This window comes from Babylonia areolata, chromosome 3 (assembly GCF_041734735.1).
Source record: "Babylonia areolata isolate BAREFJ2019XMU chromosome 3, ASM4173473v1, whole genome shotgun sequence".
Lineage (NCBI taxonomy): Eukaryota > Metazoa > Mollusca > Gastropoda > Neogastropoda > Buccinidae > Babylonia > Babylonia areolata.
Genome location: NC_134878.1, coordinates 54,160,016 through 54,180,385, shown reverse-complemented (window position 1 = coordinate 54,180,385; position 20,370 = coordinate 54,160,016). Strand labels below are relative to the sequence as shown.

Sequence of the window (20,370 nt, the reverse complement as noted above, 5' to 3'; positions counted from 1 at the left end):
TCTATTAATTCAACAGATACCAGTGTTCGGTTCTGTTATTTCCTGGCAGTTTACTGTGGGGTGCCTTTATACCTGCTTGCTGAAAAGCCAAGTGTTGCAATGAAACCAAAAATAAAGTGCATGCCACATTCCAGACAACACATTACATCTTCAAACCAATGAACAATGGTTTTATGACGCAAAAACAAGTAGGATTCAATGGAAACAGAACATACGATAAAAAGTACAACATTCTGTGAATTTATTTTTCTTCTCAAATTTACGCTCAAAGGCATGTCAATGAAACTGAATACAGAAACAACTTGGTTTGTGACAAACCTGTACATTCTGGTGGCAGTATGAATCCATATTCAGCAATCTCATGTCTAATAAGCTCTTGTCAAAAATCATTCTCATGGAGCTCTGAATCACCTCATACAGATGCAGAAACATCTGAATTCTCGCCAACACACACATATATGCACAAAATATCATACTCAAATGTATTATTAGCTCTCGTCAAAAATTCTCATGGAGCTCTGTCAATCACCTCATACAGATGCAGAAACATTCGAGTACTTGCCAACACACAAATATATGCACAAAATTCATGTAGTCCTGTTCAAAAGCAGCAGTCACTCTCCCAGATTCTACTTCCAGCTGGATTAATCATGTGGCAGCCAGCCTGTACAGTTTCACACTGACTGATGTGACAGCATGACACAAAAGGTCATTTTCACAGCTTGCAATTCAGACCCCTTACCTTACATTGAAGGCATGGTTAAAAAAAATAATAATAATAATAGGCACATTTGTTACAGAGTCACCACATGACAAGAAGCCTCTGGCGGTTGCAGTTTCTCAAGGAGGCGTCACTACGTTCAGACAAAAAACAACTCTGTAGTGTCTCATGACTGATGTATTATGGCAGATGTGTTCATACAGAAACAACAATCACTTGACGCTGTGCGCTTGCAGACGTTTCTCCAAGTTATCCACTGTCTGTTTCAGCCGTTCTGGATGTAGGTGGAAGTATGTAAACAGTTCTCTTTCCTTTGTTTGTAGAATGTCCTTCTTCAGTGCCTGAAACACAGAAAAACAGTATTTAATTTGCATTACTGGGATCCTCTTTGCAAACAAAATCTTTTAAGTCATTTAGCTGAACTGAAACCAAAAAACAAAGGAGAGAGAACACATCAACTCAGTGATATTGTATTTGTATATATATATATATATATATATATGATAGTCGTGTCTGACTATGACCATCAGAACAGCAGAGGAGGCAACTGCTGTTCGGACTATTTGGGCTAGAATTTGATTATAGTGGAGAGTGTCTTGCCCAAGTTACATCCCCACTCTCTCGGCCAAGAGGGTTTTAGGACAGTCGGCGTTGGGATGGTTCCCAAAGGCCAACTAGCCCACAAGGCTGCAGCACTAAGAGCCAGTGCAATTTTGCTTCCTAGTTTGAGTCATAGTCCTTCACAAAAGACTAAGCTGTAAATGGTTTCCCATTGACTGGAGAAACCATTGATAATACAGCTCTCACTTTGCTGTTGGCCCAAATGTAAACTTATGTCAATCTGTGAGTGAAAATGGTACTGACAGACTGACCAGCTTTCCATGTTAGCAACCACCCTGTCCATCCCCACCTTCATTCTTTCACCCCCCTCCCCCAACCCCAACCCCACCAGATCACACACAACACCACACCATCCCAGTACGGACTACACCCGAAGCCCAACTATGTGACCCTGACCTTTTTCTTGTTGCCAACATCAGTGACGGTGTCCAAGATGGCTGCCTCCAGTTTGTGCAGCATGTCGTCCAGCTGTGTGGTGGCCTCCAGTAGCTGGCGGGGCATCAGCATGGGTTGTCCGCCCACCGTGCTGCATTCCGTGTACAGCACCTCCTCACACTGCTCCACCTCGCTTTCCCTGTGTCACACACAGCAAGGAAATATACTTTCTTTGTTAAACACAGAATTATGTTTGAACAAGAAACACACACACACCTTCCCTACGTCACACACAGCAAGGACGCCATTTTCTTTGATTAAACACAATCATGTTTGAACATGCACACAGACGCACACACAAAGTGATTATAAAATATATATATATCTGAACTTTTGTTCTTAGGACCTGTTTTGAAGGATGAATGATGTGATGTTAAAAATGATACTGAATTATGAAGACATTCGTTTATGCATGAGAAACATGTCACGCAATGTCATACGCACAGCCTTCAGAGGAAAGCACTCAACATATGTGTTTCTGGGCTCCCAAGCACCAAATCAGAAAATTTCATGGAAATACATGAGAGAGGTTAATGGGTGGGGATATACGTATTCCTCAACCACCTCCAGGAACTTACAAATTATGTTTATCAGTTATGTACACACACACACACACATATATACATACATCATATTATTCTGGCCTGACCTTTCTGAATACTTACCAAGTTAAGAATTCAATCCAATGACTTGCATGTCAAATATCACTTGAAAAGACAACCCAAAGCACAAATGAACAGTCCAGCAGCTTCTAGTCTTCTGGCATAAACTATTGTCATCTACTTTAGATGTTCAACACAGATCTTTTTTTTTTCCACAATCTTTATTAAAAAAAATTCTTTATTTAATTTTTTCTCCATCAAACCAGTTAAACTGCTGAGAACTTGGATCCCTGCGCATCACTAGCTTATTCATATACACACTGGCCAAAGTTGTTTTTTTTATGGTGTTAAGATATTAACAAAACCTCATATTCTACAACCACATCATCAGGAACATCACTTCTGTCCGCCGTACAAACTTACAACTTTTGCACTTTATCCTTGTACTTGTCAGCAGTACAGATGGCCTCAGCTTTGGCCTGGGATTGTGACTGTTTCAAAGACTCCGCTGCCTTCACCATGCTTGAAAACGACAAAAACAACTGTCGCTGTTCCGGATTCTCATTGGCTGGTACTGCGTGCAGAAAAGAAACAAGCCAATGTTTCAGTTTTAAATGATTCAAATACTTTGATCAAGCTGAAAAGTGCTGTTCTGAACTATATGTTGCATGTACATGATAAACATTTTTAGGTGTCTCTTATTTTAAGAACAATAAGTGTATGTCTAATAACAGCATTCTAATTTCTTTCTTTCCAGATGCAAAAAGTGCATATTAACTGAAAACACCCCCAAACAAAACTCAGTCAATCTGACAAGAAAATTTTTTATATATTGTAAATCAAACAACACAATTTTGTTCTGATTTCTGGATTATTCAAGATAACTGATTGCATACCCACATGCACTCAAAAAAAAGTTATTTTACACACCCACAAGTGATATTTCAACTGCAGGTTGACTAGTCACACCCATTATGTGCAATTCAATTGTCAATCAACTGTAAGCAAATGTATAGCAATGCTGAAGGGATATATCTTGTTTTCTGCATTATCTCCCACACTGTGGTCCAAAAATTATATGCAACTTGGACCAGACCAGACCTTCACTGTTCTGAAAAGACAATTGTATTCCTTTTCTCCCTCAAGAAAGAGTGAAATATTTATCTGGTTAAGTAAGACCTTAATTTCCACCTTTGACCAGAAATTCATTTTATTCATAACTCAGAAAATCCAAATGATCCAATGTGATAAGTATATTCAATCATACGTCAAAACCCAGTCTGTGGCTGTACCTAGCATTTGATGCAAACATGTAGAGGCCGCATCACGTGTGTCAATTGTGCTTCTTTCATACTTGGCCTTTGTCAGGGATGGGTCATCCATTGCTTGCTGCAACACAATACAAACACTTTATAACAGCAATGGTAACTTTCAACACATTGAATGCTATTTCTCACCAATTACTGTCCAAGCAAGGGATAAACACATGCTAATGGTGTCAAGAATGCAATGAAAATAATGTTTCAAATAGGCTTCAATAACTTTCTCATTATTTGATCATATATCTTATTCAACACATAATGCAAATAATTGCATTAATGCATGTAATTGTAATAATGCAACTGAAAATGCAAAAACAATCAAATCAGATTTCATCAAACGATCTTGGCGCATTAATATGGAACAAGCTGCTCTTCTCAGATCATTACATTAATTCCTATATTCAGTTTACAGACTCTCACAACACACATCTTCTCAGGCCCACAATCTTATTGACCAATGTGCTTCTTGAACTTCTGCTGGCAGTCTGAGCATGTGCATGTGTGCTGGTGTGCACATGCTCTTTTGTGTATAATGCGTCATACTTGAAAGCATGTACTTACATATCTGTTACATAACACTTGTAAATGACACAAACTCCCTGCCTGGGAAGTGTGATCATCAGACTGTATTGTCATTACTATCAATATAAATGTCTCAAGCTGAGTTCAGCATCAATGGTGAATATCTTAAAACCAAAGTCATGAAAATAAATAAATCACACAAAATCTGGATGAGGTATATCTTAAATCAATCCTGGGATTTCCTTCTTTCCCAGACTGATATAAAGGCCTAGAAACAATCCCACAGCTTGATTTGGTTTCTGTGTCTGTCTGTAAGCGTGAAAGAGAGACATGGGGAGAGGAGAGACAGAGCTGTCTTTTTAAGCCATAAAATACCACAGACTGGAAAAACAATTTTATATCACATCTTCAACGCCTCCTCACACTCCTCGACCATCTAAGACCACCCAATTCCTTGAACACTAGAACTGATGCTGCTCTGGTCTGAATAGCCCAGAAATATTTCATTTGTATCCCTGTGTGCGGTCAATTCTGTGATTTTCACCATCTCTCAAGGCCTGATCATCATGATGGGTTTATGCAAACATCAAGTATCTGCTCCTTTTTTCTTCAACAAACATGGTGTAGAATGTACGGATCTTCTTCTTCTTCTGCGTTCACTCGTATGCACACAAGTGGGCTTTTACATGTATGACCGTTTTTACCCCGCCATGTAGGCAGCCATACTCCATTTTCGGGGGTGTGCATGCTGGGTATGTTCTTGTTTCCATAACCCACCGAACGCTGACATGGATTACAGGATCTTTAACGTGCGTATTTGATGTTCTGCTTGCATATACACACGAAGGGGGTTCAGGCACTAGCAGGTCTGCACATATGTTGACCTGGGAGATCGGAAAAATCTCCACCCTTTACCCACCAGGCGCCGTCACCGTGATGGCGCCTGGTGGGTAAAGTGTGGAGATTTTTATGATCAATCCACACACTTTAACACCTACTTGAAAACTGAAACTGAAAACTCACCATCCGTGACTGATAAAGTGTCAATTGTTCATGAAGCGTCTTCTGCACAGCTGTCAACAGACGATGAACTTCACGATGATTCCTAGCTTCAACTTCATAGGCCATTGTCAGGAACTCATTCCTGGCTCTCTGGTTCACCAAGTATTTGATAACCTGGTTAGAAAAAAAAAAATCTTGAAAAATATCATTCCAAAAATATGCATAGATTCAATGCAGAGCATTTTCATTTTGTCTTTCAAACCTGTTACACCATGCAGATCAATGGAAAGGAAATTTAATGGTTAACCACCAAAACAACAAAGAATATACAAAGGCGTGACTGACTGACTCAGTAACTGATTGAAAAATAAATACACATGAAAAAGCTATGTTATCTGCCATAAATCTACACATAAACTTACAAAAGAGCTAAGCAGCAACAATAATCAGTCTACACATGAACCCTAGTCTGTGACCAGGTCTTACAACTGAAGTACCAACCTAATTTTGACCAACGTTTCTACATACATGTCTTCTGGTCTGTATGTACCATTTACACACACACACACACACACACACACACACACACACACACACACACACACATATATACACACACATGTGAGTGTTTGTATGTGTGTCTGTGTGTGTGTAAGAATGTCTGCATGTGTACATGTAGTATGCACAGTATACACACCTTGACATCTGTGACAAAACAACACTGGTATCAAATGAAACTGGCAAAGGCCAAGCCCTGACCTGATCCTGGTTTGTGATGAAGTAGTCCTGGCGGGTCAGTTTGAGCTTGTAGTCCCCGGTCAGCACCTGGTTACCCTGCAGACGGCCCAGCTCTCTCACCAGCTCCCCCACCTCCCCCTCCGTCAGCCGCTTCAACTCTCCACGCAGTGTGTTCAGCGTCTGGTTCGTCTCCTGTGTCTGTCGCCTGCACAGGATGGGGAAGGTGCAGGTGACTGGTTGTACTGTGTCATCACCTTAGTCACAACTTAATTTCTGTGTGAAATTTGGGATACTCTCTCCAGGGACAGCACATCGCCACAGTACAGTGCCAGGTGAGATCTAACACTGCTATCGCAGTGAACCGACATGGTCACCAAGATCACCATCACCTACTTGGATGCCTGCCAGTTTTGGGAATCAGGTATGCCAGCAGGTATTTTGCATTTGTACTTGATTTTGCAAAAACAAAACCCTCCATTTGTTTCAGTTTCATTTAACTCTGTTATGCTGCACAAGTGTGTCAACTCAAAAGAAGTTAAAATATCACTGTATCTCAACATCTGACATTGGAATTCAGTAACAAGGGTTTGACACTATGCTGAACTGCTCATCAAACAGATTAGAATTCAGTAACAAGGGTTTGACACTATGTTGAGCTGCTCATCAAACAGTGCACTGTGCTTGTACTGTTGTTGTGGGAATTCCCAATTAACACATACTACTGCAAAATCAAGGCTTCTTCAGCCAACCAAACCAGACTGAATGCATTGCTACTTTTGGTAAGCTTGAGCAGCCACTTTGCAAAAGTTCTGTAGTTTTGATCAGTTGAGAAAGTGCTGTCAAGATTGGATAATCCAAGGTCTGTCTCCAATACTGCCTTTCTGTTTCTCTAAAATGGCAGAACTGCAATCTGAGAATGCATACATGCAACACATCATCTACACCAGTGTCCACAGAAACATGTCACTTTACATGACTTACATACTTACGTCCACTCTTGGATGTCAGATGGAAACTGACCAGCCTGCAGCTTACGCAAGATGTCATCAGCTGCTGCACTGACATTAGCAGCACACTTGGCTTCCACCAAGGCATTAATTCTCTCACCCTCACTTTTTGGAAAGCTGCAAACAAAGAGCAAGTTTAAGCACAACATATTGCAATAAACAGTGCCAGTAATTCACACCACTCCATTTGGAAGCTTAGAAAACTGAAAAGGACAGTCAACAGATGGTCTCCTGAAAATTTAATGTAATATGTTCATTACCAAGAGCACTTTATCAGTTGAAAACGTTAGCTAGTTTAGAAACCATCCCTTTACAATTCTGAACAGAACATAGTGCATAATAAAACAGTCTCTTGTCACAATTATTTCCATGGTATGGAAGGAAACATTGGCTTGTAGATTATGGTCTGCACACAACCTTAAACAGTTTCATCAGTAAAAAAACCCTCATCCACACCAACCCTACATTTGCTCATTACACTACAATAACTATTATCTCTGGGAAATCCTTTGCCATAAACCTTGCTGCATGGAAAGCATACTGATTCTGAACTAGCTGTACTAGTTAGCATCATAGATACAGAGCAATCCAAATATTATTATGAATTTTTTTTAATAACAATCAGCTACCAGTACAAAACAAGTGGTGTAGTGGCCTTGTGGTAATGTGTCCTCCTAGGAAGCAAGAGAATCTCAAGCACATGGAACTGAATCCCACACTCAGCAGTATTCCCCCCCCCCCCCCCCCAGACCTTGAGGCTGTGTGGATGCTAGTCATTCAGATGTGATGATAAACTGTGGCCCCATGTTTAGCATGCACTTTGCACAAATAAAACAACACATGACAGAAAAACAGTTGAACCTGGCAAAATTCTGTGAATTAATCTGTAGCAAAAGGGTTGAATCTGGCAAAATTATGTTGAAAAATCCACTTTGACAGCAGAAGACGTGCACACAGCAACACAAACACGACACACAAAAGGACACTCACACAGCCTGCAGCCTGGCCAGCTCCTGGCAGTCCTGCTGGAAGGTCTCCTGGGACTGGCCCTTCACCAGCAGGGACGTGGGGTCGCTGGCCTCCAGCAGCTGGTAGCGGGACAGCTCCCCTCCCGCAATGTCCGCTATCCCCTGCACGCACAGTTAATTGTTCAACGCTCAACACCCCATTTCACAGCAACATTCTGGGCCACCCTTTGACATTGTTGTCTCACAGTCCTGCCAACAGCACATGACCATATCAGGAGGCTGTGCCACAGACACTCCACTGCCAAGTACACTGCCAAAAAATACACTGTAACCTTTCTCCAGATAATGATTTATTTACCGCTTTTTTCTTCTTTTTTTTCATCAAATCATTATCTGAAATAACTGAACATTCATTAGATAGAATGCTTTCTTTACTTTTCTCAAGTCACTGCCTAAAAGAACTGTGACCATTCTTTAGACAGAATGGTCTGTTTATACTTTTTTCAAGTCACTGTCAAAATCAACTGTGACCATCCTTCAGACAGAATGTTTTTTTTTTTTTTTTTTTTAATACTTTTTTCAAGTCAATGCCTTAAAAATAACTGTGACCATTCCTCAGACAGAATGCTTCACTTACCTTTTCTTTCAATTGAGTCATTGGCAAACAAAAAAATATCTGTCACCATTCTTTAGAAAGACAAAACACAAAAGCTGCCACTGGGGACACAGTGGAAATATAACATTAACAGTGATCATGTATCAAACAGTTCAATAAATCAAACTTGTAAAGATTTATTTAAAGCTAAAACAAACAAACAAACAAAGGGAATGCCAGAAGCAAATACCAGTACTATGTAAAGTATGGGATTATCATTATCTTTGCCAAAGGATGCATAAATAGAAACTTTGCTCTGAAGACCAATTACTGAGTTAACCTTGACTCCCTCCATTCACTGCTGCTTTCTGGTAGCAAAGCGACACAAACAAGCATGTACACCCATGCACAAACACAACCCTAAAGAATTTATACACATTTGAATATATCTTATGCTCATTGAAAAGTTTCTTGAAAGAACACTTTTCATGCACATATCAACATACAAAAAATAAAAATAAAAAATAAAACACACACACACACACCTCGAAGAAGCGTTTCTTGGTAAAGCTGGTCAGTTCCCTGGAATAACTCTCTTCAGCCTTGTTAAAGGAGTCCAGACTGAGCTGAGACAGGAAGACAGCCTCATTTTGCAGTGTTTCTGTCTTCTCTAACCGTCCTTGGTCATTGTACAAACTACACAACTGCTGTACACTTTCTCCAAGTCGCTGCAGGCTGGCGTTGCACTGAAAAATTATTGATCATGCATTGTAGTTCAGAACACAAACTGAAACATCTAACAAACTGAAATTTTAAAATAAAACAAAATGGAGCTGAATTAAAACAAAAGGAAAAATTATACCCCTGTCAAAAACGACACTGTAAAGGATTTGAGAAGAAATGCCCCATGAAACAATACACCAAAAACAAGCGGGTATTTTCTCACACTGCATTGTACAATGCAGACAAATTGCAGAACTATTATTGCATTAACGCCTTGACAGCAGACTGAGGCAAACAAACAATATCTATGTGTCATTAATGTACGTCACACATTCATCAGAGATCATCTTCTGTCAACACTGCCCGCTTTTCAAAAACAAAAAATGTTAATTCTCACTCTGACATTTGTACCATGGGTGACTGTCTTACCTTTTTTTTCTTCTTCATTTCCAAAAAAGCAAAGCACTGGCACAGAGTGAGAAATTCCAGACAAGTAAGTCAAATTTTACAGAAAATTTTCTGAAGAACACCCCTCATAGTTCTACTATTAATTCTAAACCATAAATATTGGTCTTTCGCAAGAGACAAACTAAGTACTATACACACGAAAGAATCCATACTAACAAAGGAAATGCCCTGGCAAGATTATGTAGAATAAGTTCACTTTGATAATATTAGTTTACTTTGATAGATGAATACAGGAATGTCAGACCCCTGCCGGAGTCTGCACTAGTTGGGTCACGGTTAAGTATGTGTAATTAAATACATGTTTCTGGTAGCGAAACAAAATCAAACAGAAGAAAAAACAATTGCTGACAAGGAATCACTGTGTTAAAAATCTCTCTCCAAGGAGAACAGCATGGGTTTTACAAAATAAATTCTATTATGGCAGGGAAAACTAACACAAGAAATGGACTGTAAGAATCAATTTAGTAGCACTAATAACCCAGCTAACTGCGAAAGCCCTCTCTGGAAGGTAAAACCATACAAAATAGCTGCGCAGATGAACAAGAATGACAATGATTCACATATGCACAAAACTTCATCAGTCTCACAATTCTAAAAAGACTAAACTGGTCTTATATCAAAACTTTATCAATGCTTTTATCATCTGGTGATGACCTACCTTTTGGATAATTCCTTCATACAAAAATGTGTAAGTGAAAAACTGTTGACTGACCTCTGCGTTGGTTCTGTGGCACTTTTCCATGCTCTTGCGGTACTCTTGTTTCTTGGCAGCTTCCACATCCCCAAACTTGGCAAGTCTGTGTGTCAGTCCAGTGTGATGCAAGCTGAAAACATATATACATACATGCATACATACATATATACAATATATATACATATATAATTATTCTCAATTTGATCGTATTTCAAAGGGGTTTGTTTTTTTGTTTTTTTGTGAGCTACAACTGCCACATTTACTCATACATACTTACATATGAGCTTTTATGAGTGACTCGGGGTATGAACTGCTGTTAAAGCAGCCATACGCCACTTTTGGAGTATTTGAAACATTTGGCAATGTATTCTGTAACAGTAAACCGCTACTTGACTGTACTCATAAACTGATTTCTGAATCAAAAGAAGTAACTTAGGTCCTGCTCAGTCTGTGATAGGAATGTTGTTCACATGCTATCGACTCCATCTTAAGAGTCTTTACAAAGTGTCAATGTTGTGAAAGAAAGTGGTATTTATCTGATGGAAAAACAAAGTTCCTCAAAAGCAGGACAAAACTAAATCCAAACATCTTCAAACAAAATACAGGAGCAGCTGGGATGCCAGTGGCCATGTGGCCAAAATCCAAAACATAAATTGGCCAATGTGCCCAATCTGGAAAGAGTTTCACACAAAAAAGCAAATCCAGAGCAGAGGGTGGAATGGGGTACCAGTACAAACTAATATTTTTCATGCATGAAATCGTACTTATTTCTGTAAATAACATTAACAATATAATCATAAAGTCATATTTATTTTGTAAATGACATCCACAATATAATTACTGCACACAAATAATCTAAATAAACAGATCTGAATATATTTTTTTGTCAACCCTCAAAAACAAATCAAACTGAACGTTGTGTGCTGGAAAAACCAGAGTTAAGAACAAACCTTATCTGTAAAAGTTTTGGTAATATTTTTTTGTAAAATGACATCTTTCATGGTTAAAATCACACTCATAAAAAGTCCGGTCACTTCCTGATACACATATCTATACATTATGAAAAATCACCTACACAGAAGAATCTGTACATATAGAATGCGCTGAGTATATATCACTGTAACTTACCTCAAACTGTTCCTCATCTTCACCAACTTTTCTTTCCTTTTCTGATGCCTTTCTAGATCATCTTTCATCCGTTCAACATCTTCCCTGTCAAGATAGGAAGAAAAAATGAAAACGAAAGCAGTCTATATCTTACTGAAAAGAAAATAAATACAAACTGGTAAAGATTAAAAAAATAATAATAATAAAAAGTGCATAGAAAAGCTATACCATAAAAAAAAAAAATTTAAATCCCTTCTTTGTGTAGCAAGACTGTATAGTTTGGGTTTTTTTAATCCACTGATTAAAAAAAAAACAATCATACAATCTGACAATCTTGATTAATTACACAAATTAGATTGTCCATTCACAGGACTCATGTTATACATTTCACATTATGATTATGTATAAAAAGTGCAAATCAAAAATTTAAAGTAGAAAACAACACTGCAATCAATAGCAACAATATATCATCAAGCTTAAGATTTGGCACACCAAAAATAGCAAATAAACAATGCTATAAAATCATAAAGCATAGACAAACCTACTGATTACACAAACGCTCATCCATCAATGCACGTGAACTTTACATCATGACACTGTTTGGTAATGAAGAATATGACATACTTCTAGACTTTCAAAAATGTCAATAACAAAACACACTGTTTCTCCGTACATTGAGATACTGCTTCAATAGTAAATACAAGGCATACTGCTAAAATGAAAAAGATATTATAGCAATATTTGATGTAACATTTGTAAGGTTTGTTTCTTTCTTTTTTATCAGACCAGTAGTCTGTGGTAAACAAATGACCTCTCCCACTTCTCCACATACATTATCAATTAATACAACTTAATTTCTAACATTTTACCCAAGTTCTTATCCCGCCATTATTATCCTATTCATTCCACTGCATAAAGCTATAATCCCACCCCATCCCACAATTTCTTTTAAAATAGCTGTCAAGTCATTTTGTTCAATGGCATCTGACAAAGAAATAAACCATAAAAAATCCTAACTCACTGGAGCGCTTCTAAGCTAATGGCATCATCTTGGTCGGAAGATAGGCAGTTCAGAGCCTCATCTAGCACGGGTCCTTCCAAAATGTTGTCTCCAGACTGTTCCAACTCAGCAAAGCTAAAACAGCAATCAACATCAACAAATCAAATCAAAATAACAACCCAGCAAAGCTGATCATGTAAACAAAACCCACACACTTCATTTTGTTATACATGCAACCACCCCTAAATTGTTCATTCTGAAATAACCTTTCAAAGAAAGTATTTACTCAACTATAATTTATTCAACAGATTCAGCACTTTACAGTCTGCATAACGAAAGTTCTTATCACTACATATTCAGATTTTAACCAGAAAACTACTCTGTTAATTACACATCACTTTCAATATTTCACCAGAGCCCAGTTTGCAAACCACAACAGCCATTTACATCACAAATGAGTTTAACAGCATTTCACAAGAACCTAGTTTATACATTTACACCACGGTTTGTTTATACACTACTTTAAGAACTAATGTGGGGTTCAGGGGATGAGAGAGGTGTGTTGGAGCCTTTTATGAGAAATACTGGTCAAAAATAAATAACAAGAATTCCCAACTTACCCTTTCTTTTCTTCTTCACTCAGGACATTCTGATGACCAACAGAGTTGCAGAACCAGGAGAGAAAAGGCAACACAGCTTCATCCTCAAACATCCAATCAAAACCTCTGGGACTTAGGGCTTGGGCTTTGGGATAGCCAATCTGCTTTAGTGTCTCTATGAACTGTTGACCACTCATTTTGCTCTGTCGTATTGCAGCTCTCTTTTTGCTGGACAAATCATCTGTGATGCAACCCTTCTTGAAACTGTACAGCTGTTTTTCACACACCCCAACTGTTTGTATCTTGCATGCTCAGATTTTCACAAACTGCAGTCACCTGAAAAAAAAGTATGAACTGCACAAACCTGTAATATAAGTGTAAGCCCATTAATTTGATTAAACCCCCTTTTCTTTTCTTTTTTTCTTATATATATATATATATATATATATGTGTGTGTGTGTGTGTGTGTGTGTGTGTGTATGTGTGTATGTGTGTGTGTTGTGGGATACAGCTATGCTGTATCCAGTTCTGTGGTATCGAACAGCTTTCCTACCCACTGTAAATTTAAATATTTTTGTAAGTTGATCATGTTCACCATGTTAAGTCCTCCCTCTTTGTAATCAGCCTTCATCACCATTCATTTTACTTTTTGAACTGCTTTTCTATTTTTGTATTGTTTTCTGCCAAAGGAATGTGTTAGCTGAACTTAATTACTTCAACAAAATGGTCAAGTCAAATTAAGCATTATAATTTTTTATATAAAGGGCAACTTGACCATTGTGTTGACTGTAAAGAGTCTGGGTGTGTTTTAGACAGTCATGCAAATGATTGACCAAGACAGGGGTTGAACAACACGACTGGTTTATTCAGCAGTAGGTGGTAGGAGGGGAAGGGGAAACCAAGGGAAGTAACTCTTCTAAGAGATCGTTGCCTTCGCAACGGAGAATGATGTTACATCTCCCTTTTTCTGAAAGGTCGTTCTTTGGGAGATAAATAAAATAAAACTGGAATCCATCCAAAGCTGCTTAACTAGAAAAAACTCGTAAGGTTTCTTGACTAGATTGTCACTGAACACTGATACTTTCAACTGGAATTGTTTCTGGTGATAATTATCTTACTCTTATTTTCACCTAATAGGGGAGATACAAAATGTTTGGGTTCGCAGACCCAAGGTTTGGCACACAGGCCGAATCATTGTACAAAATATGATTTCTCTTTATATGGCACACAGGCCAAAACTTTCACACATCTGCTAGGAGTCTACAAGTTCATTTTTGTCGGAGGGGTAATCTGCCGACCACTCTTGGTGATGAATCCGGGCTGAGTCTGGGTGGCGACGTCTGGCTGGGTACTGGGCTGGGTGTTCTGGGCACTGGCATCACGCTGGGGTTCACTGCTTGGCTGCGGCTTTTCTGTGGGTGCAGCCACATTCTCTTTCAGGCAACGACGGTTCCTCCGGTAGATACTGCCATCAGTCGTTTGGATCCTGAAGGATCTTGGTGTGTCTGCCTTCTCGATGACCTTCGCGGGTCGCCAACGGTCTCCTGGGGACAGCTGGACTTGGGTTTTTGCTCCTACCTTGAGTTCAGGTAGTGGGTGAGCAGAGCGGTTGTACTGCTTCTCTTGGGACTGTTGGAGTTCATGGCGACGTTGCATAACACTGTGGGGTTGGATGGTTTTGGGGGCTAGTTGGTTGGTGGTTGCAGGCAGGGTGGAACGTAACTGACGTCCCATCAGCAATTGCGATGGTGATGCGAGGCTGTCCACCGGGGTTGTGCGGTACTCCAGCAGTGCTCGCTCTGGGTTGGTTCTCTCAGTGTGTGCCTTTTGCAGGAGTCTTTTTGCTGTCTGGACAGTTTTTTCAGCCAATCCATTTGACTGTGGATATCCCGGGCTCGATGTCACATGATGAAAATCCAATCGGGAGGCAAACAGGGCAAAATCACTGGAGGCGTATTGGGGACCGTTGTCACTTATAACTGTTTCAGGCACTCCGTGTCGAGCAAACTGCATGCATAGTTTCTGGATGATGGCTATGGAGGTTGTCGATGTGAGTTCATCCAGTTCGAAGAATCTGCTGTTGTAGTCTACAGTGATCAGGTAGGTCTTGTTGTTCCAGGTGAACAGATCTGTTCCAACTTTCTGCCAGGGTCGGGAAGGTACATCATGGGGAATGAGGGGCTCTTTGGGATTTGAGGGAAGGTGGGGTATACATGTTGGACATGTGGAAACAAGGTTCTTGATGTCTTGGGTGATGCCTTCAAACAAGTCCAGAGGAGCAGGCAGCATACGTCCGTATATGGATAGGAGACAAAGGTAGGGAGATTTTCAAGTCGTGGAACCTTGCAGAAGCAGATCAAAATAATGTCAACACCATTCTCACCAAATTCAGAGCCCACTGCTCCCCAAAAAAGAACACTGTATTTGCCAGATACATTTTCCAGGGGAGAAAGCAAGACAAAGGGGAAACGTTTGATTCATTCGTGACAGACCTCAGGAATCTGGTCAAAGATTGCGAATATACAAGCAGTGATGAAATGGTGCGTGACCGCATCGTAGCTGGTGTCCAGTCACGGGACATCAGAGAAAAACTCCTCACAGAGGGCGACACGCTGACAATGGACAAGGCAATACAGATCGCCACGAACTTCGAGACCACACAGCAATGTCTTGAATCCATGTCAGACAGACCAGCCGCTGCTGAAGTAGCAGCTGTACGACACGGAAAAAATGAGCGCCAGCGACATGACCATTCACGTCAAGACCGTGATCAGCAACAGCAAAGCAGAAACCGCTGCAGAAACTGTGGAGGAATCCATGAAAGGAGAGCATGTCCTGCATACGGACAATCTTGCCACTACTGCAAGAAAGCAAACCATTACGAGAAATGCTGCATGAAAAAGAAGAGTAAGCAAGCTGTCCACAGTCTGGCCCAAGAGGAAGTGGATAGTGATCAGGACCTATATGTCTACACAGTCAATGGAAAGTCCACTCATCCTGATACAGCCTATGTCAAGCTTGACCTTGAGACTGGAGACAAAATAAGTTTCAAAATAGATACAGGCGCTCAGGTCAACGTGATTCCCTGGAAGAACTACAAGCAACTGACCAAACAGCCACCTCTGAGCAAGACCAAGCAGAAGTTTTACAGCTACACAGGGCAAGCCCTCAATGTGAAAGGAAAGACCACCATGGACTGCAGCTACAAAGGGAGAACACTGCGACAAGAATTCATCATTGCAGACACCGGCCACACACAACCAGTATTGAGTCTCCAAGCCTCCCTGGATCTGAACCTCATCAAACTGATTCTTTCTGTCAGTGAACCTCCTCTCACCAAAGAAGCAGTACTGAAAGAATACAAAACCGTATTCAGCGGTTTTGGATCTCTGGAAGGAGAAGTCAACATCCACCTCCAACCCAACGCAACCCCAAAAGTGCATGCACCTAGACGAGTACCTCACTCCCTGAAGGACCGCATCATGGAGGAAATCAAGAGAATGGAGTGCATGGAAGTCATTGAGAAAGTGACTGAGCCAACTGACTGGGTAAACTCCATGGTCGTGGTCGAGAAACCAAACGGCAAGCTAAGGATATGCCTGGACCCAAAAGACCTAAACACTCGAAGATGCTTTGGCAAAGATGTCCAACGCCAAAATCTTCAGCAAGTTGGATGCACAATCAGGGTACTGGCAACTCCTGCTAGACGAGCAGTCATCGTACCTGACCACTTTCAACACACCACATGGAGGCAGGTACAGGTTTAAGAGGCTTCCATTTGGTCTCATCTGTGCCCAGGACATCTTCCAACGGAAGATGGACGAGATCTTCGAAGGAATCCCTGGAGTCACGCCTCTAGTAGACGACATCATCGTTTCAGGCTCAAATCAGAAGGAACATGATGACAACCTGAGAGCCGCTTTGAACAGAGCCAAAGAAAAGAACCTGAAACTGAATGCAGAAAAGCTGACCATTGGAACACAGGAGGTTGAATACTTTGGCCACCTCGTCACATCACAAGGTCTGAAGCCAGATCCTGCAAAGGTTTCAGCCATCCTGAACATGCCGCCCCCATCAGACCTGAAGGAACTCCAAACAATCCTTGGGATGATCACATACCTGTCCAAGTTTGCCCCACAGCTCTCTGAGATCACAAAACCCATGCGAGACCTGCTCAAAAACGAGACCGAGTTTGTATGGGACACACCTCAGCAGGCAGCATTTGAGAAAACCAAGCACATGATCTCATCCCAACCTGTTCTCGCATTCTTCGATCCAGCAAAGCCAGTCACACTGGAAGTGGATGCCAGCCAGCATGGACTAGGAGCCACCCTCCTTCAGGAAGACAGGCCAGTCGCTTTTGCATCCAAAGCACTGAACGAAACGGAGCAGCACTACACCCAAATAGAAAAAGAGCTGTACGCCATCCTGTTTGGGTGCAAACGGTTCCACCAATACGTCTATGGCCGACAAACCATCGTCCACACAGACCACAAACCGTTGGAGGCAATCATAAAGAAACCCCTGTCAACTGCACCACCCAGACTGCAACGTATGCTCTTGCAGTTGCAAAAATATGACATCAAAGTCATCCATGTCAGTGGACAAAGCATACCTGTGGCCGACACTCTGTCCCAAAAACACATCCCAGTTGACCCAAATGACCAGATGAGCAAAGACTTCGACACTCAGGTGCATGCTGTCATGAAGAACATGCCAATCAGCGACAACAAGCTAGAAGAAATACGGAAAGCGACAAAAGATGACCCACAGCTTCATCACCTCAAGACATACATCCAGCAAGGATGGCCAGAGACCAGAAAACAATGCCACTCCAGTGCCATAGAGTTCTGGAACTACAGAGAAGAGCTCACCATAATCGATGACATCATCCTGAAACGGAGAATGATGTTACATTGACGTAATTGAATAATTCCATTATCAAAAATGCAATGAAAACCTCCACATAGATTAGAGGAAATTATTTCTACTCTATTCAACAAACTTTTCTTGTAGTTCTTTACAAAAGGGTATCTTATCTGTAGTGGTATTTGGTGCATGTACATTTGCCAAAATAAAATCATAACTGTCATTTATAACTGAGACAAGTTCTTATCATGTGCCTGTATTAAAGAAAGTTTTCCAGTGATGTTTTAGAGATCATAACTTCCCCTTTGCTTATCTTAGTCACATTAAGGTAAATATTTTCAGTCCCCACTGTTTTTCCCATACAGGTGCATCTGTTTTTGTTGAATAAGCTTCCTGTAAACAAATTACTGACAAAGCAAGAAGCCATTCATAACGAATCGCCGGGGACATTCAAAACTGCTTTGTAAAATCCGGATTTTGCTACATCTGACGAGCCAGTATAACTAATTTCTATCAGGGTGCTTTGTTATATCTGGCGTGTCATGCTGTTCTCTCTTTCTTGTTCTCTTACACACACACACACACACACACACACACACACACACACACACAATGTGGCCCTCATACATGGGCAGTAATCAAGCTTGCTTCCTTGGCTGTTAGATACTTTCATAAAAATGATTTTTTTTTTTAATTTCTTTCCGAGATATGGCTGCAAATTAAAGTAAACAGATGACACAAAATTCACTGTATAGTGCATCATTCTGAAGACTTCAGAATGATAAGATTGTCAAAAGAAATCATACACCATGATTTGAAGGCACGAGGGGGAAAGGAGAGGATTTCTGCATTGTTCGTTTACTCTTCAACACTGTTACATCATTGCAATATGCACTCATATGGAAATTAAAACTTAAGTAACTGATTTTTACTCTGAAGTACTGGAGAGCATTGTGTGCTTGTAACAGCTTGACAAGAAATTATATCAACCAAAAATAAATACTAAAATACTGTCCAAATAAGATCTTGACAAGGAAATGATAATGTTTTACTTTTCTCCAACTTTTCTTTCAACTTTATTAAAATAATTCGAATTTTCGCTTTAGTGACAGACCTTAGCGAGGTGCAGACGCCATGATGAAATGGCCTATGAAATCAAAGCCTGACACTCTCCTTCCCCTTCACCCAACCCTAGTCCCTCTAGTGTATTTCCTTTGTCTAGTCTTTGAACCTGACCCCACATGAGTTGACCACTCTGTTTCAACAATCACAAGCACTCGCTTCACTGGACATTAGAATATGATTTTATTGCTTAATAATTACAGAGGTGATGTTTACCATACAACAAACATACAGTAAAAAATACTGTGAACTTTTAATCTACCTATGTGTATGCGAAGCTGTTTAACTTAAAAACAGCACATTGGTACTACAGTAAAAAAAATAACTGTCCCCTTACCTTATTAGAAAACATACTGACTTGACTGAAAATGTACTGAGAAGATTTATGAAACAAATTATAGGGTAGTGTGTCCTATGAAGAGAGACTAACTAGTTTGAAACTCCCATGCCTGGAATATCACAGATTAAGGGGTGATATGATTGAGACATATGAGATTCTACATGGGCATTATGATAAGAACACTACACAAAATCATTTCACTCTAAAGGACTGCCTGGTAACATTGTCACTGCAGGAACACTTAAAGTTTTAAAAAATTATTAGATAAACATTGGCAGGATTATGGATTCCAAGTTAATTTCCCCATAGGAAGCTAGCCATTAGTAATTGTACACTCTTCAAATTTAAAAAAATAAGAAGAAGAACAATTAAAAAGTTCTAACTGATCAGGCAAAAGACTGATAAAGCCTAAAAGCCGTGACACTTGATATGATATATGATATGATAAAATTATATGGTATGACTAACTTGACTGTCCAAGGCTTGTCAGTTCTTAAACAGAAACGCCGCGGACCACGCACTTCTTTATTAGCTGGATATTTTCTTTCTTTTAACTACTGCTCATTTCTTTCATCCATTTGCAATTTCTTTACTGAGTTTCAAATTCATGTTAGCCAACAAGTTTACTTTTTTGTCACAAAATCTCGCACTGCTACTTTCTCCAGGGGCAAACGAGCTGCACATCTGCCGACAAGATGAAAATATGCCTATATACTTGAAAACTTGAATGTGTACTAAAACTGGAAGAAGAGAAGTTGCATGAAAGATATCGAAATGAAATGCCAGTTCCAAATTACTACCGTCAATGCCCGGAATCATCCCCACGCGAACAGTATTGACAGTGACAACCCTGCCCAACTTTTCGGTCTTTCTCTTAACATGGCGCCTATTTTCTCTTTTGTTGTTTTCATTGGA

At 40.1% G+C, this 20,370-nt stretch overlaps 1 protein-coding gene across 4 annotated transcripts; it reads right to left on the bottom strand.

The window, feature by feature from the left end:
• Window positions 1-224: 224 nt before the first annotated feature.
• Window positions 225-20,355, bottom strand: LOC143280116 (HAUS augmin-like complex subunit 3). Of its 4 annotated transcripts, none has more exons than XM_076584667.1 (14): window positions 20,256-20,355; window positions 13,146-13,460; window positions 12,547-12,660; window positions 11,547-11,630; window positions 10,437-10,548; window positions 9,079-9,279; window positions 7,961-8,100; window positions 6,953-7,087; window positions 5,985-6,168; window positions 5,247-5,399; window positions 3,672-3,768; window positions 2,803-2,953; window positions 1,739-1,916; window positions 225-1,062 (listed from the first exon to the last, which is right to left on the bottom strand). In XM_076584667.1, the coding sequence occupies exons 2-14, from the start codon at window positions 13,319-13,321 to the stop codon at window positions 934-936; spliced, it is 1,854 nt and encodes a 617-aa protein (XP_076440782.1). In that variant the 5' UTR covers window positions 13,322-13,460; window positions 20,256-20,355; the 3' UTR covers window positions 225-933. The 4 variants fall into 4 exon arrangements, with proteins under 4 accessions (XP_076440782.1, XP_076440785.1, XP_076440783.1 ...); XM_076584670.1 differs by lacking the exon at window positions 20,256-20,355 and adding an exon at window positions 19,924-20,224; XM_076584668.1 differs by lacking the exon at window positions 20,256-20,355 and adding an exon at window positions 19,453-19,545.
• Window positions 20,356-20,370: the final 15 nt, after the last annotated feature.

Excerpts from the sequence above, each read along its gene's own strand:
- LOC143280116 (XM_076584667.1), bottom strand. The coding sequence starts at position 13,321 with ATGAGTGGTCAACAGTTCATAGAGACACTAAAGCAGATTGGCTATCCC. Across the intron at positions 11,631-12,546 it reads ATTAGCTTAGAAGCGCTCCA|GGAAGATGTTGAACGGATGA; the intron begins GTGAGTTAGGAT and ends CTATCTTGACAG. Across the intron at positions 6,169-6,952 it reads TCTGACATCCAAGAGTGGAC|GCGACAGACACAGGAGACGA; the intron begins GTAAGTATGTAA and ends CATCCTGTGCAG.